This window comes from Hyperolius riggenbachi, chromosome 7, assembly GCF_040937935.1.
Source record: "Hyperolius riggenbachi isolate aHypRig1 chromosome 7, aHypRig1.pri, whole genome shotgun sequence".
Lineage (NCBI taxonomy): Eukaryota > Metazoa > Chordata > Amphibia > Anura > Hyperoliidae > Hyperolius > Hyperolius riggenbachi.
Genome location: NC_090652.1, coordinates 156424658 through 156445624, shown reverse-complemented (window position 1 = coordinate 156445624; position 20967 = coordinate 156424658). Strand labels below are relative to the sequence as shown.

Genomic DNA, 20967 nt, shown 5'->3' with positions numbered 1-20967 from the left:
AACTTTAAAAAGGCCACTCCCCAGTGTGTATTATCATATGTCCATGAAGGTTTCCATTCTGAGTAAATGATTTCCCACACTCTAAACATGAATAAGGCTTCTCACCTGTGTGAGTTTTTAGGTGTCTCTGAAGGCTCTATCATGTAAAGTTTTACCACATTCTGAACATGACAGAGGCCTCTTACCTGTGTGTCTTATCATGTGGATGTGTATGAGCTTTTTGTCCCTAGGCCTTCAAAATCTGCACATGGAGGCAAAACATTTTAGCCATTTACTTAAGAAAGGGTTCTTTACAGTAAGGGCCTGTTTCCATTACACACAGATTCTGCATGCAGAAAACTGACTGCAATGAATGCCTATGGGCCTGTTTCCACTGAAAGTGATTTTTCTGATGCAGATTTCCCATAGGCATTCATTGGAGTCAGTTTTCTGCATGCAGAATCTGCGTGTAGTGGAAACAGGCCCTAAGAGTGATTAAGATGTGGAACGCATTGCTACAGGAAGTAGTTATGGCAAACTTTAAATCTGCATTTATAAACATCCATGGCTATAATTACTAGGTAATGCCCAGTGGTGTTGATCCAGGGATCTTATCTGATTGCCATCTGGAGTCGGGAAGGATTTTTTTCCATTTTAGGGCTAATTGGACTATGCCTTGTAAGGGTTTTTCACCTTCCTCTGGATCAACAGGGATATGTGAGGGAGCAGGCTGGTGTTGTACTTTCTTTTCTGGTTGAACTTGATAGACGTATGTCTTTTTTTCAACCCAAATAACTATGTAATTAGGTGCTTTACAAAAGTTTGAATATGAATTACAATCTGTCACCTGTTTGAGTCTTTTGGTGTCTATGAAAGTTGCATTTGTCATAGAATACTTTTCCACACTCTGTGTCTATAAAACTTTCATCCACTGTAGAAATCCTTCCCACGTTCTGAACATTCAAAATGCCGCTCCCCAGTGTGTATTCTCTCGTGTCTATTAAGGTTTCCTTTCTGAGTAAAACATTTCCCACCCCCTAAACATGAATAGGGCTTCTCACCTATGTCAGATTTTAGGTGTCTCTGAAGGTTCTTTCTATCATGTAAAGTTTTCCCGCATTCCAAATATGACAGAGGCCTCTTACCTGTTTCTCTTATGTACATTACAAAAGTGTGAACATGAACAAGATTTGTCACCTGTGTGAGTCTGTTTGTGTCTATGAAAGTTTCCTCTGTCATAGAAAACTTTCCCGCCCTCTGAACATGAAAAAGGCCACACCCCAATGTGTATTCTCATGTGTATTAATGTTTCCACTTTGAATAAAACATTCCCACCCTCAGAAAGAGCCTTCAGTGACACCTACAAAAACTCACACAGGTGAGAAACCTTATTCATGTTTAATCATGAAACGTTTTCCCACATTCTGAACGTACCTCTATGTGTCATCATGTGCTTTACAAAAGTCTGAACATGAATACGGTCTGTCACCTGTGTGAGTTTTTTGGTGTCAATAAAAGTTTAATTCACTCTGAACATGAAAAAGTCTCCTCACAAGGAGTGAGTGAAAATGTATTTTCATTTGTCTGATAAGGTTTCCATTCTGAGTAAAACATTTCCCACACTCTGAACATGAAAGTCACCTGTGTGAGTTTTCTTAGGTGTCTCTGAAGGCTCTTTCTATTATGAAAAGTTTTCCCACATTCTGAATGACAGAAGCCTCTTACCTCTGTGTCTTATCATGTGCTTTACAAAAGTTTGAACATGGATACAATCTGTCACCTGTGTGAGTCTCTTAGTGTTTATGAATGTTTCCTCTGTCATAAAAATCTTTCCCGCACTCTGAATAGGAAAAAGGCTAGTAGAGTTTCCATTCTGAGTAAAACTTTTCCTACCCTCTGAACATAAATAAGGTTTCTCACCTGTGGGAGTTTTTAGGTGTTTCTGAAGGCTATTTCTAACGTAAAGTTTTCCCACATTCCAAACATGACAGTGGCCTCTTACCCATGTGTCTAATCATGTGCTTTACAAAAGTCTGAACATGAATACAGTCTGTCACCTGTGCGAGTTTTTTTTTTTTGGTGTCTATGAAAGTTTCCTTTGTCATAGAAATCTTTCCCGCACTGTGAACATGAATAAGTCTCCTCCCAGAGTGTATTTCCATTTGTCTGATAAGGTGTTTTTTTTTGAGTAAACCGTTTCCCACACTCTGAACATGAATAGAGCTTCTCACCTGTGTGAGTTTTTTTAGGTTTCTCTGAAGGCTCTTTCTATCATGTAAAGTTTTCCCACATTCTGAACATGACAGAGGCCTCTTACCCATGTGTCTTATCATGTGCTTTACAAGTCTGAACATGAATACTGTCTGTCACTTGTGTGAATCTTTTGGTGTCTATGAAAGTTTCCTTTATAATAGAAATCTTTCCTGCACTCTAAACTTCAAAAAGGCTTCTCCCCAGTGTGTTTTCTCACGTGTCCAAGATGGTTTTCATTCTGAGTAAATAATTTCCCACACTCTGATTTCATGTTCAGAGTGGGGAAAAGATTTCTACAACAGATGAAACTTTTATAGACACCAAACAACTCACACAGGTGACAGACCGTATTCATGTTCAAAGATAAAATACATATATCCAGGCACATCACATCTAGTTAGGACATTACATAAGTTAAGGAAAGGGAGGTGCTGAAGGGGGTGTGGCTAGAAAACAGCAAAAATCTATTAACCCTTCGCACTCTCGCATGCAAATGTTCAAACAAATGCATTCACAGATTTACTCATCCAGGCACAACTGTTATCCCTACAGCTAAGTTAAAAGCCGGGGTCTTAGTTCACAGAAGAATGCATTCTTATGCTTAGTCACCTATACTGCGCAGAAGTACCCAGGTAAACATAGGTGTCCTAACTCTAGCCCTGTAACATGCATAGTGCAGACATGCAAACACATTCATTGCATCAAACCTATCAATGGATTAGGAGCACACATCCTGATGTCCTCTCCATCAGGCTTGTAAGGCTTCTCACATGTATGAATTTTTAGGTGTCTCTGAAGGCTCTGTCTATCATGTAAAAATTTCCCACATTCTGAACATGACAGAGGCTTCTTACCTGTTTGTACTATCATGTGCTTTACAAAAGTTTGAACATGAACAGGATTTGTCACCTGTGTGGGTCTGTTGGTGTCTATGAAAGTTTCCTCTGTCATAGAAAACTTTCCCACACTCTGACCATGAAAAAGGCCACGCCCCAATGTGTATTCGCATGTGTCTATTAAGGTTTCCATTCTGAGTAAAACATTCCCACCCTCAGAAAGAGCCTTCCGTGACACCTACAAAAACTCACACAGGTGAGAAACCTTATTTATGTTCAATCATGAAACGTTTTCCAACATTCTGAACGACAGAGGACTCTTACCTGTGTGTCACATCATGTGCTTTACAAAAGTCTGAACATGAATACGGCAAAAATCTATTAACCCTTCGCACTCTCGCATGCAAATGTTCAAACAAATGCATTCACAGATTTACTCATCCAGGCACAACTGTTATCCCTACAGCTAAGTTAAAAGCCGGGGTCTTAGTTCACAGAAGAATGCATTCTTATGCTTAGTCACCTATACTGCGCAGAAGTACCCAGGTAAACATAGGTGTCCTAACTCTAGCCCTGTAACATGCATAGTGCAGACATGCAAACACATTCATTGCATCAAACCTATCAATGTATTAGGAGCACACATCCTGACGTCCTCTCCTGGGACAGATAGTGCATCTTACCAATCGCACAAGGGAGCTAACGCAATGTATCCATGTGCACCATGCACATACACCAGCATAAGCTGTGTGCATGCTGACAAACACATACAGGGGAGGAGGGAGTGCACTGGATTAGACCCTAGCCACAGGGGTCAGTAATAAGAATAAAATACATATATCCAGGCACATCACATCTAGTTAGGACATTAACCCATTCAGGTTCCGTCGTTTTCACGTGAGAAATGTTCACCTCCCATTTATTAGCCTATAACTTTATCACTACTTATCACACTGCACTGATCGATATCTTGTTTTTTTCCGCCACCAATTAGGCTTTCTTTGGGGGGTACATTTTGCTAAGAGCCACTTTACTGTAAATGCATTTTGACAGGAAGAATAAGAAAAAACGGAAAAAATTCATTGTTTCTCAGTTTTCAGCCATTATAGTTTTAAAATAATACATGCCTCCATAATTAAAACTCACGTATTGTATTTGCCCATATGTCCCGGTAATAACACTGTTAAAATTATGTCCCTATCACAATGTATGGCGACAATATTTTATTTGGAAATAAAGGTGCATTTTTTCCGTTTTGCATCTATCACTATTTACAAGTTTAAAATAAAAAAAATATAGAAATATTTCATCTTTACATTGATATTTAAAAAGTTTAGACCCTTAGGTAAATATTTACATGTTTTTTTTTATTGTAAACATGTTATTTGGGTAGTTTTGGGAGGGTGGGAGGTAAACAATAGATTTATAATGTAAATGTGTGTTAATTTTAAATTTTTTTCTTTTACAGGTGTAGTATTACTTTTTGGCCACGAGATGGCGGCCATGAGTTTGTTTACATGACGTCACTCTAAGCGTAACATACGCTTACAGTGACGCATCGGGAAGGGAACGGCCAGAAAAGGCGCAGCTTCTGAGAGAAGCTGTCGCTTTTTCAGCGGGGGAGAGGAATCAATGATCGGGCACCGTGGCCTGATACATTGATTCCCTGGCTACCGAATCCGCGGCAGGGAGTGCGCGTGCACGCGCGCGATCAACCGCGGGAGCGCGCGGTAGCGCGCATGGTTCCTGGTCGTAGAAACTACGTCCAGGAACCAAAATAGGTTAAATAAGCAAAGGAAAGGGAGGTGCTGAAGGGGGTGTATAACGTTAGCTCCCTTGTGCGATTGGTAAGATGCACTGTCTGTCCCAGGAGAGGACATCAGGATGTGTGCTCCTAATCCATTGATAGGTTTGATGCAATGAATGTGTTTGCATGTCTGCACTATGCATCTTACAGGGCTAGAGTTAGGACACCTATGTTTACCTGGGTACTTCTGCGCAGTATAGGTGACTAAGCATAAGAATGCATTCTTCTGTGAACTAAGACCCCGGCTTTTAACTTAGCTGTAGGGATAACAGTTGTGCCTGGATGAGTAAATCTGTGAATGCATTTGTTTGAACATTTGCATGCAAGAGTGCGAAGGGTTAATAGATTTTTGCTGTTTTCTAGCCACACCCCCTTCAGCACCTTCCTTTCCTTAACTTATTTAATGTCCTAACTAGATGTGATGTGCCTGGATATATGTATTTTATCTTTGAACATGAATACGGTCTGTCACCTGTGTGAGTTGTTTGGTGTCTAAAAAGTTTCATCTGTTGTAGAAATCTTTTCCCCACTCTGAACATGAAAAACTCTCCTCCCCAGAGTGTATTTTCATTTGTCTGATAACGTTTCCATTCTGAGTAAACTGTTTCCCACACTCTGAACATGAAAAAGGCCACGCCCCAATGTGTATTCTCATGTGTCAATTAAGGTTTCCACTTTGAATAAAACATTCCCACCCTCAGAAAGAGCCTTCAGTGACACCTACAAAAACTCACACAGGTGAGAAACCTTATTCATGTTTAATCATGAAACGTTTTCCCACATTCTGAACTTACCTCTATGTGTCATCATGTGCTTTACAAAAGTCTGAACATGAATAAGGTCTGTCACCTGTGTGAGTTTTTTGGTGTCTATAAAAGTTGAACATGAAAAAGTCTCCTCCCCAGAGTGTATTTTCATTTGTCTGATAAGGTTTCCATTCTGGGTAAAACATATCCCACACTCTAAACTTGAATACAGCTTCTCACCTGTGTGAGTTTTCTTAGGTGTTTCTGAAGGCTCTTTCTATTATGACAAGTTTTCCCACATTCTGAACGACAGAGGCCTCTTACCTCTGTGTCTTATGTGCTTTACAAAAGTTTGAACATGAATACAATCTGTCATCTGTGTGAGTCTCTTGGTATTTATGAATGTTTCCTCTGTCATAAAAATCTTACCTGCACTCTGAATAGGAAAAAGGCCGCTCCCCAGTGTGTATTCTCATGTGTCTAGTAAGGTTTCCATTCTGAGTAAAACATTTCCCACCCTCTGAACATTAATAAAGTTTCTCACCTGTGTGAGTTTTTAGGTGTCTCTGAAGGCTATTTCTGTCATGTAAAGTTTTCCCACACTCTGAACATGATAGAGGTCTCTTACCCATGTGTCTTATGTGCTTAACAAAAGTTTCAACATGAATATGGTCTGTCACCTGTGTGAGTTTTTTGGTGTCTATGAAAGTTCCCTCTGTCATGGAAATCTTTCCCACACTCTGAACAGGAAAAAGTCTCCTCCCCAAAGTGTATTTTCATTTGTCTGATAAGGTTTTCTTTTTGAGTAAAACATTTCCCACACTCTGAACATGAATAGAGCTTCTCGCCTGTGTGAGGTTTTTTTAGGTGTCTCTGAAGGCTCTTTCTATCAGGTAAGAGGTCTCTGTCATGGTTAGAATGTGGGAAAACTTGACATGTTTGTCTTCTCATGTGCTTTATAAAAGTCTGAACATGAATATGGTCTATCACCTGTGTGAGTCTTTTGGTTTCTATGAAAGTTTCCTCTGTCATAGAAATCTTTCCCGCACTCTGAACTTCAAAAATTCCGCTCCCTGGTGTGTATTCTCACATGTCCATGAAGGTTTCCATTCTGAGTAAATCATTTCCCACACTCTGAAAATGAATAAGGTTACCCACCTGTGTGAGTTTTTAGGTGTCTCTGATTTCTATCATGTAAAGTTTTCCCACATTCTGACCAAGACAGAGGCCTCTTACCTGTGTGTCTTATCATATGCTTTACAAAAGTCTGAACATGAATACGGTCTGCTACCTGTGTGCATTTTTTAGTGTCTATAAAGTTTCCTCTGTCATAGAAAACTTTCCCACACCCTGAACATGAAAGAGACCCCTTCCCAGTGTATATTTTCATGGGTGTATGAAGGTTTCCATTCTGAGTAAAATATTTCCCACCCTCTGAATATGAATACGGCTTCTCACCTGTGTGCGTTTGTAGGTGACTCCAAAGAGTACCTATGTAATGGCCCCCGGGAGACTGTGGCGCAGGATACAGCTGGTATGGGTTATCCTGCTGCTGCACAAGCTTCTGGCGACGTTAATTACTATTCCCCCTCTAGGTCCAAGTGGATAGTGGGGAATGATATAAATCGGCTTCTAGCTATTGCTGGAAGGTGCCTCATAGTGTTTTAAAATGTAACTTCTGCTCCATCTTGTGATGGCGCCGAAGTTACTCAGTGTTTCGCTGCTATAGCCCTCATTCCAATTATGGCCTATGGTGGTGTCCGGCTGCACCCAAACCTCCTCGTCTCCAAAGGCTTTTCCAATCATGAAACATTTTCCAACATTCTGAACATGACAGAGGCCTCTTGATCTGAGATATCAATATTGCCAATAGAAGCTTTCCCTACCTAATCTAGGTCTGCTTGTGTAAAGAATAACTAACCCAACCTGGAGTATTTTTGAGCAGGGTCAGAGTAATATGTGCAGTCTCTCCCACTTGGATGAAGCAGCTGCTATGCATCCATAAGAAAAAGTTTATTTGATTTAAATTTGAGAGCTCGTAAAGACCTATATGGTATGACTGATTTGCCTGTGGAGGTGTCAACGAGGGTTAATAATGGGACAATAATGTCTCCGCCAAGGACAATCATTCCTTTTGCAAAAGACTGCAAGGCATTTAGAACTTTGGACAAAAACCTCACCTGACCAGTATTGGGAAAGTATATGGTGGCCCCAGGACCCAGGAAAGGCAAAAAAATCAGCACTCGTCAGACTTGTCGAGTAAGGATTCCGGGAGACTTCGGGGAAGCCAGCGCTGGACTGCCTGCAGCTACAGGGGTGGGGGAAGCCTCATTGGGACCCTGAGGCTTCCCCCTCCCGAGGCGAGTACCCCCCAGGGGAACCTTTTTTCGTTACAGGTTCTCTTTAAGAAGGCAAATCACACCATACTTGCCAGTGAGGTCTCCCTTCACGTACATTTTCTCATTATCTTGACATATAGCGTTCTTACTGTGTTGTCAGGCCCGCAGCTTTTTGTGTGGTAGAATAACAGGGACGCTACAGATTCCATTTCACCTTTAATACAGATGAGTTATAAATATGAGATGGCATTTCAACTCTATGCCAAATGGATGTTCATGTGGATACAGTATAAAAACAGACGAGGAGGGGAAGAGTAATAAAAAGATAGAGTAGGGGAGAAGAGATTAAGAAATGAAATGAGAATACTGGTCCCCCCCCCCCCCCTTCAGGCAGTGGCAACATAGAACAGGTAACGTATACAAGCTCATGCGGGGGCCACATTTATACACCAGGGGCATCATGCACGTCACCGCACATCAAATCTACTACAATGTCCCAACATTTTGCATCATGTCCGATTAATTCATGTGACCAATTTCAGCCTGAAATTGGTAGCATAGTTGATCAGGCATGCTTTTGGTGGCACAGAAATTCATCTGTTTTGGTAATTATCAAATCAGATGGTCGATCGGCCACCAAATCAAGTAGTGTATGGCCATCTTGATACTTTGGCCTATAAATCTTGAACAAGCATGCAGATCAGGTGTTAGACAAAAATCTGACAAGATTAGCTGCATGCTTGTGTTTCAGGCGCAGAATTCAGACACTCCTGACTAGAGAGATCAGCAGGGCTGCCAAGCAACTTGTATTGTTTAACGGCCCATTTCCACTAGAATGGAAACCGGGCCGAATCCACAGTTCCCTGCAAGCAAATAGCACTAGGAATCTCTGCTATTGGGCATAATGCTGCCACCATCTGAACTGCTTGCCATAGTGATTCAGCCGACATTGCAGTCATAGCAGTGCATTGCACATCTTCTGGGATTTGGCAGCATACTTACAGAAAAGGAAGTACCGTCGCACTTCTTGTAGGACGTGTCTCAGCTAGTGGAAACAAAGCCTCACAGGAAATATAGCAGCCTCCGTATTCCTCTCACCTCAGGTTAATTTTCAGTATCTTTATTTTTATTTGCCTGAGCTGCACTTTAATGAAGCCCTAACTATCACAAGCAGCACCTCAGTAGTCAAGAGTGCAAAAGCTTTTATGACCCCTTTCACATTTACACCAAGACTGACAAAATGCCTGCTTGTTTTGTAAAAACTTCAGTTCTGTGTTAAAGTGTATCCAAGATGAACTTTTACTCATTGCATAATTGTGTGCCTTTCCTATCGTTTATAGGGCATTCCTCAAGCCAAATACTTTTTTGATTTTGTTTTAATGCTCTAATTCATTATAAACTAAACAAGCCTCGCCCACAGCTTTTCAGAGAGCCTTGGCATTTTCAGACAGTAGCAAGGGCTCATGGGAGCTCAGTCTGGACAGTAGGAGGGGGAGGTATTACTAACCAGGGATTTCAGAGGCAGAGGGGAGGAGAGAGGAGGAGGGGGGATTCGTTTTTTTTTCACAGGCTAAGTGCTGAAGATGCAGATACGCTTGCCTGTGTGTAATGGTTACAATCAAAATGGCTGCTGTTGTATCACAGGAAGAAATAATCATATTCTATTGAAGCTGTTTGCAGCAAGATTTGCTGTGTAAACTATCTAAACTTTAGATGAGATATATAGACAAGTTACTTGTTTTAGTTTTTCATCTCAGATCCACTTTAATGACATTTGCAGAATGAAGATTGCTGAATTTCATCTGCCAAATACCTGAAAAATGTATCACATTATTCCCATTTGTTTGAAAATGATGAATCCTGAGTACAGGTTTACTGGGGTGAATGATTTTATTTTTAGTGTGAGATGAGAGAAGGGTTTTCCCTATGACAGCAGTAAGGCTTCTTTTACATTGCAAGTCACCATTTTACTGGATGCCAGCAACACAGGAAGAAGACGTGCAGGAAAAAAAAAAAAAATTGCATCAAATTGGAGATGCAATTTAAAGGATAATTTCCGACATGACGGATCTGATTTTTGATAGTTTTTCTGATCGATTTCTCATAGAAGTGAATGGAAATTGAGAAGATAAGAAAGACTGGAAAATCGATCAAAAGATCGGACAGTAAATTGACTGAAAAATCTCATCGTGTATTCCCAGCATTACTCAGTTTCCACTGGGAACCAGCCAGAGAAGGCTAGAATGGGGAGGGGTCAGAAAGAGGACACTGCACAATATTGTACGGCTTGTAGTTCTTTGAGTGATGCCCAAAAGCTTGCATCATTTCCTGTATTGCACTGTGCTCATCCGACTCCTCAGTTTAGATGCCCACTAATGATCCAACCTTTTTCATCCAATCTTACCATTTCGATGTACTATAAGGGCACTGCCTAAATTATCCATTCACTATATTCACTCAGTTTACCCTTCTACTACATAGATTTGGTAAGCTTGGATGAAAAAGATTGGATCATTAGTGGCCACCTTTTATCATACCACGACAGACTCCTCAACACCTAATTTGCATATAACCATTTTGGTGACTGAGGCTAGGTTCACAGCCGGATATTGTGGTGGGACATTGTGGTGCGACTTTATTGGGGCATCTTCACACAAAGTCGCACTGCAATAGTGAGTATACAGTATGTAAAATTCGCAGTGCATTGGGATCCAACACTGTATGCAGTGCGTTCCTGCACAGAGGCAGTGAAGCATACTTTTCATTGACTATATGCTTCACCATATCCTACCTAAAGGTCGCATAAGAGACAGTGCGGCTTTCGTTGCTTTCCTGTAATACAGTGAACCCAACTCCCCACTGTGAACCTAGCCTGAAAGTATTCAACATAAAAGGAATTTCAACACTGCCAAAGCTTAGGTAAATGCCTTTGGCCTTGAATCTGACACTCTGGCAATGACAAACCAGGATAGCCAACAGTGTAATGTGAATGTCCTGGCATATCTGAATAAGAACATTTTCACCAGAACTCCACATCAGCTAGGTTCTGGCGTGTAGCCCTGCAACCTACCAGAAAAAGGCCTCTGCATTACCTATGCACCAGAACCCAGTTGATTCAGGGTTCCAGTGATCTTAAATAGACAATGTGTTGGGGGGGGGGGGGCAGGTATACTAATGCTTAAAGAGTCACTGTAACAAGAAAAACATCCCCTGGGGGTACTCACCTGGGGAGGGGGCAGCCTCCGGATCCTAATGAGGCTTCCCCCGTCCTGTCCCACAGGGGTCTCGCTGCAGCCCTCCGAACAGCGGCCCGACAGACCCGAAAGCCTGTTCAATATTTAACTTTCCAGGCTCCAGCGGGGGCGCTGTTGCAGACTTGCGCCTGCGCAGTAGAGCGGCCCGACGGAGATCGGCTATTTCCGCCTATCTTTGTGGGAAGGAGCGGATACTGCGCCTGCGCTGGAGCCAAAAGGTAAATAATTACATCGCCGCCTCTCCGGGAGGATTTTCGCCGCCACCGTGAGACCGAGGAGGACAGAGGAAGCCTGCATAGGATCCGGAGGCTTCCCCCACCCAAGGTGAGTACCCCCAAGGGAAGTTTTTATTTGTTACAGATTTTCTTTAAAGTTGCACTTCAACAATAGCGCAAGTTATTGAGTAGCTGTTAAATAGAAATCAAAAAACGTATCCTTGGTTAGATTACCCGCAGTGTGCAGACAGTAACAAGGAACATTATCAGGCCCTAGGCAAGCTAACTGTGGGTACATCTAAGGGCTGGTGCACACCAGAGCAGTTCTGGAGAGATTTTTAAGACTCTTTCAGGGGGAAAAGCGCTTGGCTAATGAAAGTGAATGGGATGGTGCACACCAGAGCGGATCGTTTTTTTCCACAAACGCAATCCTGGGGGATGCCGCATTTTTTAGATTTCTGAGGCGTTTCTGCCTTAATGTTAAGTATACGAAAGTGGAAAACCGCTCTGAAAAACGCTAGATCAGAGCGGTTTTCCAGGCGTTTTTGTTACAGAAGCTGTTCAGTAACAACTTTACTGTAACAATATTTGAAATGTGCTAAACAAAAACGCTCTAAGAACGCTAGGCATGTTTAGAAAACATCCCTAAAATCGCTCTGAAATCTGCTTCAAAAATCTCTAGCGTTAAGCAGATCTGCTAGAGGTTTTTGGCGTGCACTGGGCCTAAGAGTCAAGTGCAGGAGGATGAGGGTCTTCCTCTATTACACATTCTTCATGCACAACCTGAACCAGCTTTGCAGGTAATAAACACCTCTGCATTATATGTGCACTTTACCTATGTCCTTCCTGCATGGCTGTTGTGAATCTGAGGATGTTGTGCAGAGTATAGTACTGCTGTATATGTTAATTCGATATTACATTTGGAGTAATGACTACAACTTAACTGATTTCATGAGCAAAGGGCATCTGAAAAATCAAGCAGAACTGGTACAGGAGCCGACAGTGGTTACATGGGTTAACACTCAAATCCACCTGTTTACTTAAGAGTAATTTTAGACAAGCTGTAACTTGTTTAATGTAATAATAATAATAATGGCAGTATTTGTATAGCGCCTTTCTCCTGTCGGACTCAAAGCGCTTGCGAGGCAGCCACTAGAGCGCACTCAGTAGGCAGTAGCAGTGTTAGGGAGTCTTGCCCAATGAACTCCTTACTGAATTACTGGCTTACTGAACAGGCAGAGCCGAGTTTCGAACCCAGGTCTCCCATGTCAGAGGCAGAGCCCTTAACCAGTACACCATCCAGCCACATATCACATATCACAGTATCACTGAACTCTGGTGAATGTAATACAATTGCTTTTTTTTTTTTTACATTTTTGTGCATTGAGCAGAAAAATCAGATGATTTCCCAAAGCCCCTCTTTACATCTTGGAGACGTGGTCAGCTCTTATTAAATTGGTAACTGATAATGACAGAATTTTTTTTTTTCCCCTAAACTAGAAATGAGTCAATAGGTTGATGCATGATTATGCAAATTCTGATTTCAAATATATGCATCTTAAAAACAGACATCAAATTCCATTTTACATAGTTACATAGTTATTTTGGTTGAAAAAAGACATACGTCCATCAAGTTCAACCAGTATAAAGAACAACACCAGCCTGCTCCCTCACATTTCCCTGTTGGTCCAGAGGAAGGCGAAAAAAAACCCCTTACAACGCATGGTCCAATTAGCCCCAAAAGGGAAAAATTCCTTCCCGACTCCAGATGGCAATCAGATAAAATCCCTGGATCAACATCATTAGGCATTACCTAGTAATTGTAGCCATGGACGTCTTTCAACGCAAGGAAAGCATCTAAGCCCCTTTTAAATGCAGGTATAGAGTTTGCCATAACGACTTCCTGTGGCAATGCATTCCACATCTTAATCACTCTTACTGTAAAGAACCCTTTCCTAAATAAATGGCTAAAACGTTTTTCCTCCATGCGCAGATCATGTCCTCTAGTCCTTTGAGAAGGCCTAGGGACAAAAAGCTCATCCGCCAAGCTATTATATTGCCCTCTTATGTATTTATACATGTTAATTAGATCCCCTCTAAGGCGTCTTTTCTCTAGACTAAATAAACCCAGTTTATCTAACCTTTCTTGGTAAGTGAGACCTTCCATCCCATGTGTCAATTTTGTTGCTCGTCTCTGCACCTGCTCTAAAACTGCAATATCTTTTTTTTGTAATGTGGTGCCCAGAACTGAATTCCATATTCCAGATGTGGCCTTACTAGAGAGTTAAACAGGGGCAATATTATGCTAGCATCTCAAGTTTTTATTTCCCTTTTAATGCATCCCAAAATTTTGTTAGCTTTGGCTGCAGCGGCTTGGCATGGAGTACGATTATTTAACTTGTTGTCTATGAGTACTCCTAAGTCCTTCTCCAAGTTTGATGTCCCCAACTGTATCCCATTTATTTTGTATGGTGCTAGACCATTGGTACGACCAAAATGCATGACTTTACATTTTTCAACATAGAATTTCTTCTGCCATGTCTGTGCCCATATAGCCATCCTATCCAGATCCTGTTGCAATATGACGCTATCTTCCTGAGAGTTGATGATTCTGCACAATTTTGTATCATCTGCAAAGATAGCAACATTGCTCACTACTGCATCTACTAGGTCATTAATAAATAAATTGAAGAGCACTGGACCCAGAACAGACCCCTGTGGTACCCCACTGCTAACATTCTCCCGTTTTGAGTACGATCCATTGACCGCAACTCTTTGTTTTCTTTTGATGGGTTTAGATTGGTCCAGGTTTCAAACTGCATACATTTTCATAATCCTGCATCAACTCAGACTTATTTGCATTTCATTGCCCATTCCAACCAATAATTACCCCTAAAAGCCACAGCAGATCTTGGTGTGCTGAGAAAGTCAAAGCTAGACCACTAAATTTGCTTTAGCAGATATGGTCACATCACCAACTGGCAACACAGGGTTTTGTTGTTTTATAGCAACTTTATTGAAGAGTCAAAATGTTGGCATTACAAAGATGACTCCACACTGCACAAGCAGTCTCTGTTGGTAAAAGAGCAGAGGCGTTTTCCATGATATAAAAGTCTTAGTGGGTTCCAATAGTCACTTGCCAGACTCTGATTAAGTTGTCTGTGTAGCCGGCGAAGAGTGTCTGTAAGGAAAGAAATAGAAACACCAGTCAAGAGAGGACACACCAGGAAAACCTGTATGTTGCATATTCTAACATCACTTTAAAGAGAATCTGAACTCTAAAATTCTTACAATAAAAAGCAGACCATTCTATTGATTATGTTCTCCTGGGCCGATCTGTGCTGTTTCTGCCACTCCCTGCTGCGATCCTGGCTTGTACTAGGCTGAGAGGAGCTCAGTCTGACTCGCACAGAGCCTGCAGGGGGCGTGGAGAGGGTGTGTATAGCTTCTATCCTATCACAAGCAGAGCAGCACATTCCTGCCTGAGCCCGACAAAACTGTCAGAGGAAAGAAGATTAGATTATATAACAGAGATAATACAGCCACTGTGCAACTAGGAAAGGCTGCAGTAAGCCAGACCACATTTGAACAGGTATAGGAACTTATAGGATAGAAGAAATAAGGCTGAACATTTTATTACAGAGTCTCTTTAAAGACACTGAAGCAAAAAACAAAAATATGATATAGTGAATTGGTTGTGTACTATGAATAATTACTAGAAGATTAGCAGCAAAGAAAATATTCGCATACTTTTATTTTCAGGTATATAGTGTTTTTTCTAACATTGCATCATTCTATAATATGTGCAGATTACACAACACTCAGCATTCAAAATGAGTCTTTCAGAGCAGTCTGAAGTAATGACCTCTCCTCTAGCAGAGGAAAAGTAAATAGTCCAGGAACAGTTGAGATAATAAAAGTCAGATAACAGCCCTCTCCAGGACTAACTTAGTCGGAGAGCTTAATGGCTTGTTTGCATAGCGATAACAACTGGAGTTTCTTAACTCTTCCTGTACTGGAAACAATTACACTGATGTATCTGATCTTAATGTTTTATTTCTTAGCTGTGCTACACATACAAATCATAATATCATTTTTTTTCGCTTCAGTGTCTCTTTAAAGGGAGCATTAACAGAGGGGATATGAATGTCTCCATTTAAACAATACCAGTTGCCTGGCAGTCCTAATATCTCTGGCTACAGTAATAGTTGCATCACACACCTGAAACAAGCATGCAGCTAATCCAGTCTGATGTCAGTCAGAGCACCTGACCTGCATGCTTGTTGAGGGGCTGTGGCTAAAAGTGTAACAGGATCAGCAGGAGAGTCAGGCAACTGGTATTATTTTAAAAGGAAAAATCCATATCCTTCTCAGTTTAGGTTCCCTTTAAACTGATCGACAAAACAATAGTGTTTGTTTCAGTCCTCAAGTCTGGCGAGTATGGATGGTCAATGAGCTACTTTACTGGTAAAGTAAAGCACCGCAGAGGCCAAACACCACTCCACACCTATCCTGGGCTCTGTAACCCAACATGCCTCAAGTGCTGATGTGTGCACCAACAGGTGTGCCTAGATGCAGCTCCTGGGAAGGGTGCATCAATGTAAACTCAGCAGGTATGTGGAAGAGACCAGCATGAAGAGTGGTACTAAGTGTAAAATGACATTTTTATGCCTCATGGTGGCTTCTGCTACTTCAGTATTTTTCTACTAAGAGCAGTAAAAAGAAAACTACATTTTATACAAACGTGGGCCTTATTTATGAACTAAGATCTATATTATCAAAGCAAATACAGTGCACATTTTGAGCTACAGAAACCACTTTCCAGGGAACAGCTTGCAGTTCATATTTTATTTGCATTACGATCTTTACACATCTGATTTGTCGAGCATCTCCCTCTAGTGGCCATTGATATTTTATAATATAGTCCTGGTGTAGCAAGAGAAAAAAAAATCCAGGTGTACAATATACGATTGTGAAGCTCTACTAATCTATGTATATATGTTAACCTCCTTAGCGGTAACCCTGAGTCAGGCTCAGGACGGAAATCCGCAGCTCAGAGCAGTAATCCTGAGTTGGATCCATGGAAGCTGTGTAAATGTGCAGGGCTGCCACAGATCTATCTAGTGGGATGATTTTTAGGGTCTGAAAGCTTGTGAAAAAAAATTGCACAGCTTTTGGGGAAAAAAAACCAACCTGGACACTTGCTTTTACAGTACTTGAAAATGTCAAATTGAGCCCTGATCAACGTCAATGCACTTGTGCCATTTTACTCCTTTCAAATGGTAAAGTGAGCCACAAAAGAAAAATGCTGCATACTCGCCTACGGAGAGGTAAAGCTCTGAATTCCATAGAGCAGGGGTGCCCACACTTTTTCGGCTCGCGATATACTTTAAAATTTGCCGAGGCCAGGAGATCTACCAACGTCTAAAATCCTAAGCACACCCCCCCCCCCCCCCCCCCCCGAGTAGGTTAGCCAGGTAACATGTGCCTGCAGCGTAGGTTAGTCAGGAATGTGTAAGTATAGGTTAACCAAGTATATGTGCCTGCAGCGTAGGTCAGCCAGGTATATGTGCCTGCAGCGTAGGTCAGCCAGGTATATGTGCCTGCAGCGTAGGTCAGCCAGGTATATGTGCCTGCAGCGTAGGTCAGCCAGGTATATGTGCCTGCAGCGTAGGTTAGCCAGGTAGATGTGCCTGCAGCGTAGGTTAACCAGGTAGATGTGCCTGCAGCGTACGTTAGCCAGGTAGATGTGCCTGCAGCGTAGGTTAGCCAGGTAGATGTGCCTGCAGCGTAGGTTAGCCAGGTAGATGTGCCTGCAGCGTAGGTTAGCCAGGTAGATGTGCCTGCAGCGTAGGTTAGCCAGGTAGATGTGCCTGCAGCGTAGGTTAGCCAGGTAGATGTGCCTGCAGCGTAGGTTAGCCAGGTAGATGTGCCTGCAGCGTAGGTTAGCCAGGTATATGTGCCTGCAGCGTAGGTTAGCCAGGTATATGTGCCTGCAGCGTAGGTTAGCCAGGTATATGTGCCTGCAGCGTAGGTTAGCCAGGTAGATGTGCCTGCAGCATAGGTTAGCCAGGTAGATGTGCCTGCAGCATAGGTTAGCCAGGTAGATGTGCCTGCAGCATAGGTTAGCCAGGTATATGTGCCTGCAGTATAGGTTAGCCAGGAAGGTGTCAGTATAGGTTAGCCAGGTATATGTGCCTGCAGTATAGGTTAGCCAGGTATATGTGCCTGCAGCGTAGGTTAGCCAAGTATATGTGCCTGCAGCGTAGGTTAGCCAGGTATATGTGCCTGCAGCATAGGTTAGCCAGGTATGTGTGCCTGCAGCGTAGGTTAGCCAGGTATATGTGCCTGCAGCGTAGGTTAGCCAGGTATATGTGCCTGCAGCGTAGGTTAGCCAGGTATATGTGCCTGCAGCGTAGGTTAGCCAGGCATATGTGCCTGCAGTATAGGTTAGCCAGGCATATGTGCCTGCAGTATAGGTTAGCCAGGCATATGTGCCTGCAGTATAGGTAAGCCAGGCATATGTGCCTGCAGTATAGGTTAGCCAGGCATATGTGCCTGCAGTATAGGTTAGCCAGGCATATGTGCCTGCAGTATAGGTTAGCCAGGTATATGTGCTTGGAGCATAGATTAGCCAGGTATATGTGCCTGCAGCATAGGTTAGCCAGGTATGTGTGCCTGCAGCGTAGGTTAGCCAGGTATGTGTGCCTGCAGCGTAGGTTAGCCAGGTATGTGTGCCTGCAGCGTAGGTTAGCCAGGTATATGTGCCTGCAGCGTAGGTTAGCCAGGTATATGTGCCTGCAGCGTAGGTTAGCCAGGTATGTGTGCCTGCAGCGTAGGTTAGCCAGGTATGTGTGCCTGCAGCGTAGGTTAGCCAGGTATATGTGCCTGCAGCATAGGGTAGCCAGGTATATGTGCCTGCAGCGTAGGTTAGCCAGGTATATGTGCCTGCAGCGTAGGTTAGCCAGGTATATGTGCCTGCAGCGTAGGTTAGCCAGGTATATGTGCCTGCAGCATAGGTTAGCCAGGTATATGTGCCTGCAGTATAGGTTAGCCAGGTATATGTGCCTGCAGTATAGGTTAGCCGGGTATATGTGCCTGCAGTATAGGTTAGCCAGGAAGGTGTCAGTATAGGTTAGCCAGGTATATGTGCCTGCAGTATAGGCTTGCCAGGTATATGTGCCTGCAGTATAGGTTTGCCAGGTATATGTGCCTGCAGCGTAGGTTAGCCAGGAATGTGTCAGTATAGGTTAGCCAGGTATATGTGCAGTATAGGTTAGCCAGGTATATGTGCATCCAGTGTAGGTTAGCCAGGAATGTGTCAGTGTAGGTCAGCCAGGTATATGTGCCTGCAGCGTAGGTTAGCCAGGTATATGTGCCTGCAGCGTAGGTTAGCCAGGTATGTGTGTCTGCAGCGTAGGTTAGCCAGGTATATGTGCCTGCAGTATAGGTTAGCCAGGTATGTGTGCCTGCAGCGTAGGTTAGCCAGGTATGTGTGCCTGCAGCGTAGGTTAGCCAGGTATGTGTGCCTGCAGCGTAGGTTAGCCAGGTATATGTGCCTGCAGCGTAGGGTAGCCAGGCATATGTGCCTGCAGCGTAGGTTAGCCAGGTTTATGTGCCTGCAGCGTAGGTTAGCCAGGTATATGTGCCTGCAGCGTAGGTTAGCCAGGTATATGTGCCTGCAGCGTAGGTTAGCCAGGTATATGTGCCAGCAGTATAGGTTAGCCAGGCATATGTGCCTGCAGTATAGGTTAGCCAGGTATATGTGCCTGCAGTATAGGTTAGCCAGGTATATGTGCCTGCAGTATAGGTTAGCCAGGAAGGTGTCAGTATAGGTTAGCCAGGTATATGTGCCTGCAGTATAGGTTTGCCAGGTATATGTGCCTGCAGCGTAGGTTAGCCAGGAATGTGTCAGTATAGGTTAGCCAGGTATATGTGCCTGCAGCATAGGTTAGCCAGGTATATGTGTCTGCAGTATAGGTTAGCCAGGAATGTGTCAGTATAGGTTAGCCAGGTATATGTGCATCCAGCGTAAGTTTAGCCAGGAATGTGTCAGTATAGGTCAGCCAGGTATATGTGCCTGCAGCATAGGTTAGCCAGGTATATGTGCCTGCAGCATAGGTTAGCCAGGTATATGTGCCTGCAGCATAGGTTAGCCAGGTATATGTGCCTGCAGCATAGGTTAGCCAGGTATATGTGCCTGCAAGCATAGGTTAGCCAGGTATATGTGCCTGCAGCATAGGTTAGCCAGGTATATGTGCCTGCAGCATAGGTTAGCCAGGTATATGTGCCTGCAGCATAGGTTAGCCAGGTATATGTGCCTGCAGCATAGGTTAGCCAGGTATATGTGCCTGCAGCATAGGTTAGCCAGGTATATGTGCCTGCAGCATAGGTTAGCCAGGTATATGTGCCTGCAGCATAGGTTAGCCAGGTATATGTGCCTGCAGCATAGGTTAGCCAGGTATATGTGCCTGCAGCATAGGTTAGCCAGGTATATGTGCCTGCAGCATAGGTTAGCCAGGTATATGTGCCTGCAGCATAGGTTAGCCAGGTATATGTGCCTGCAGCATAGGTTAGCCAGGTATATGTGCCTGCAGCATAGGTTAGCCAAGGTATATGTGCCTGCAGCATAGGTTAGCCAGGTATATGTGCCTGCAGCATAGGTTAGCCAGGTATGTGTGCCTGCAGCGTAGGTTAGCCAGGTATGTGTGCCTGCAGCGTAGGTTAGCCAGGTATGTGTGCCTGCAGCGTAGGTTAGCCAGGTATATGTGCCTGCAGCATAGGTTAGCCAGGTATTGTGCCTGCAGCATAGGTTAGCCAGGTATATGTGCCTGCAGCATAGGTTAGCCAGGTATATGTGCCTGCAGCATAGGTTAGCCAGGTATATGTGCCTGCAGCATAGGTTAGCCAGGTATATGTGCCTGCAGCATAGGTTAGCCAGGTATAGTGCCTGCAGCATAGGTTAGCCAGGTATATGTGCCTGCAGCATAGGTTAGCCAGGTATGATGTGCCTGCAGCGTAGGTTAGCCAGGTATGTGTGCCTGCAGCGTAGGTTAGCCAGGTATGATGTGCCTGCAGCGATAGGTTAGCCAGGTATATGTGCCTGCAGCATAGGGTTAGCCAAGGTATATGTGCCTGCAGCAAAGGTTAGCCAGGTATATGTGCCTGCAGCATAGGTTAGCCAGGTATATGTGCCTGCAGCATAGGTTAGCCAGGTATATGTGCCTGCAGCATAGGTTAGCCAGGTATATGTGCCTGCAGCATAGGTTAGCCAGGTATATGTGCCTGCAGCATAGGTTAGCCAGGTATATGTGCCTGCAGCATAGGTTAGCCAGGTATGTGTTTGCCTGCAGCGTAGGTTAGCCAGGTATGTGTGCCTGCAGCGTAGGTTAGCCAGGTATATGTGCCTGCAGCATAGGTTAGCCAGGTATATGTGCCTGCAGCATAGGTTAGCCAGGTATGTGTGCTTGCAGCATAGGTTAGCCAGGTATATGTGCCTGCAGCAAAGGTTAGCCAGGTATATGTGCCTGCAGCATAG

The 20967-nt window shown here is 43.4% G+C and overlaps 1 protein-coding gene and 1 long non-coding RNA gene across 2 annotated transcripts in view; both read right to left on the bottom strand.

Annotated features, from left to right (window-relative positions):
- Positions 1-903: 903 nt before the first annotated feature.
- On the bottom strand, positions 904-6253 carry LOC137526119 (gastrula zinc finger protein XlCGF7.1-like). The gene is made up of 4 exons (XM_068247338.1): positions 6250-6253; positions 6051-6141; positions 2450-2525; positions 904-1236 (listed from the first exon to the last, which is right to left on the bottom strand). Exons 1-4 carry the CDS (start codon positions 6251-6253, stop codon positions 904-906), a joined length of 504 nt encoding a protein of 167 aa, XP_068103439.1.
- An 8168-nt stretch (positions 6254-14421) lies between these two features.
- The window catches only part of LOC137525698 (uncharacterized), a 14040-nt gene continuing 7494 nt past the window's right edge, over positions 14422-20967 (bottom strand). Inside the window, exon 2 of the long non-coding RNA XR_011022979.1 lies at positions 14422-14610. This is a non-coding gene — a long non-coding RNA (uncharacterized lncRNA). The remainder of the gene's footprint in view (positions 14611-20967) is intronic.

Coding starts and splice junctions, on each gene's coding strand:
- LOC137526119 (XM_068247338.1), bottom strand. Junction 2,526..6,050: donor TTTTCCTATTCAGAGTGCAG/GTAAGATTTTTA, acceptor CATCTGTTGTAG/AAATCTTTTCCCCACTCTGA. Junction 1,237..2,449: donor ATGAAAACCATCTTGGACAC/GTGAGAAAACAC, acceptor TTTCATGTTCAG/AGGGCGGGAAAGTTTTCTAT.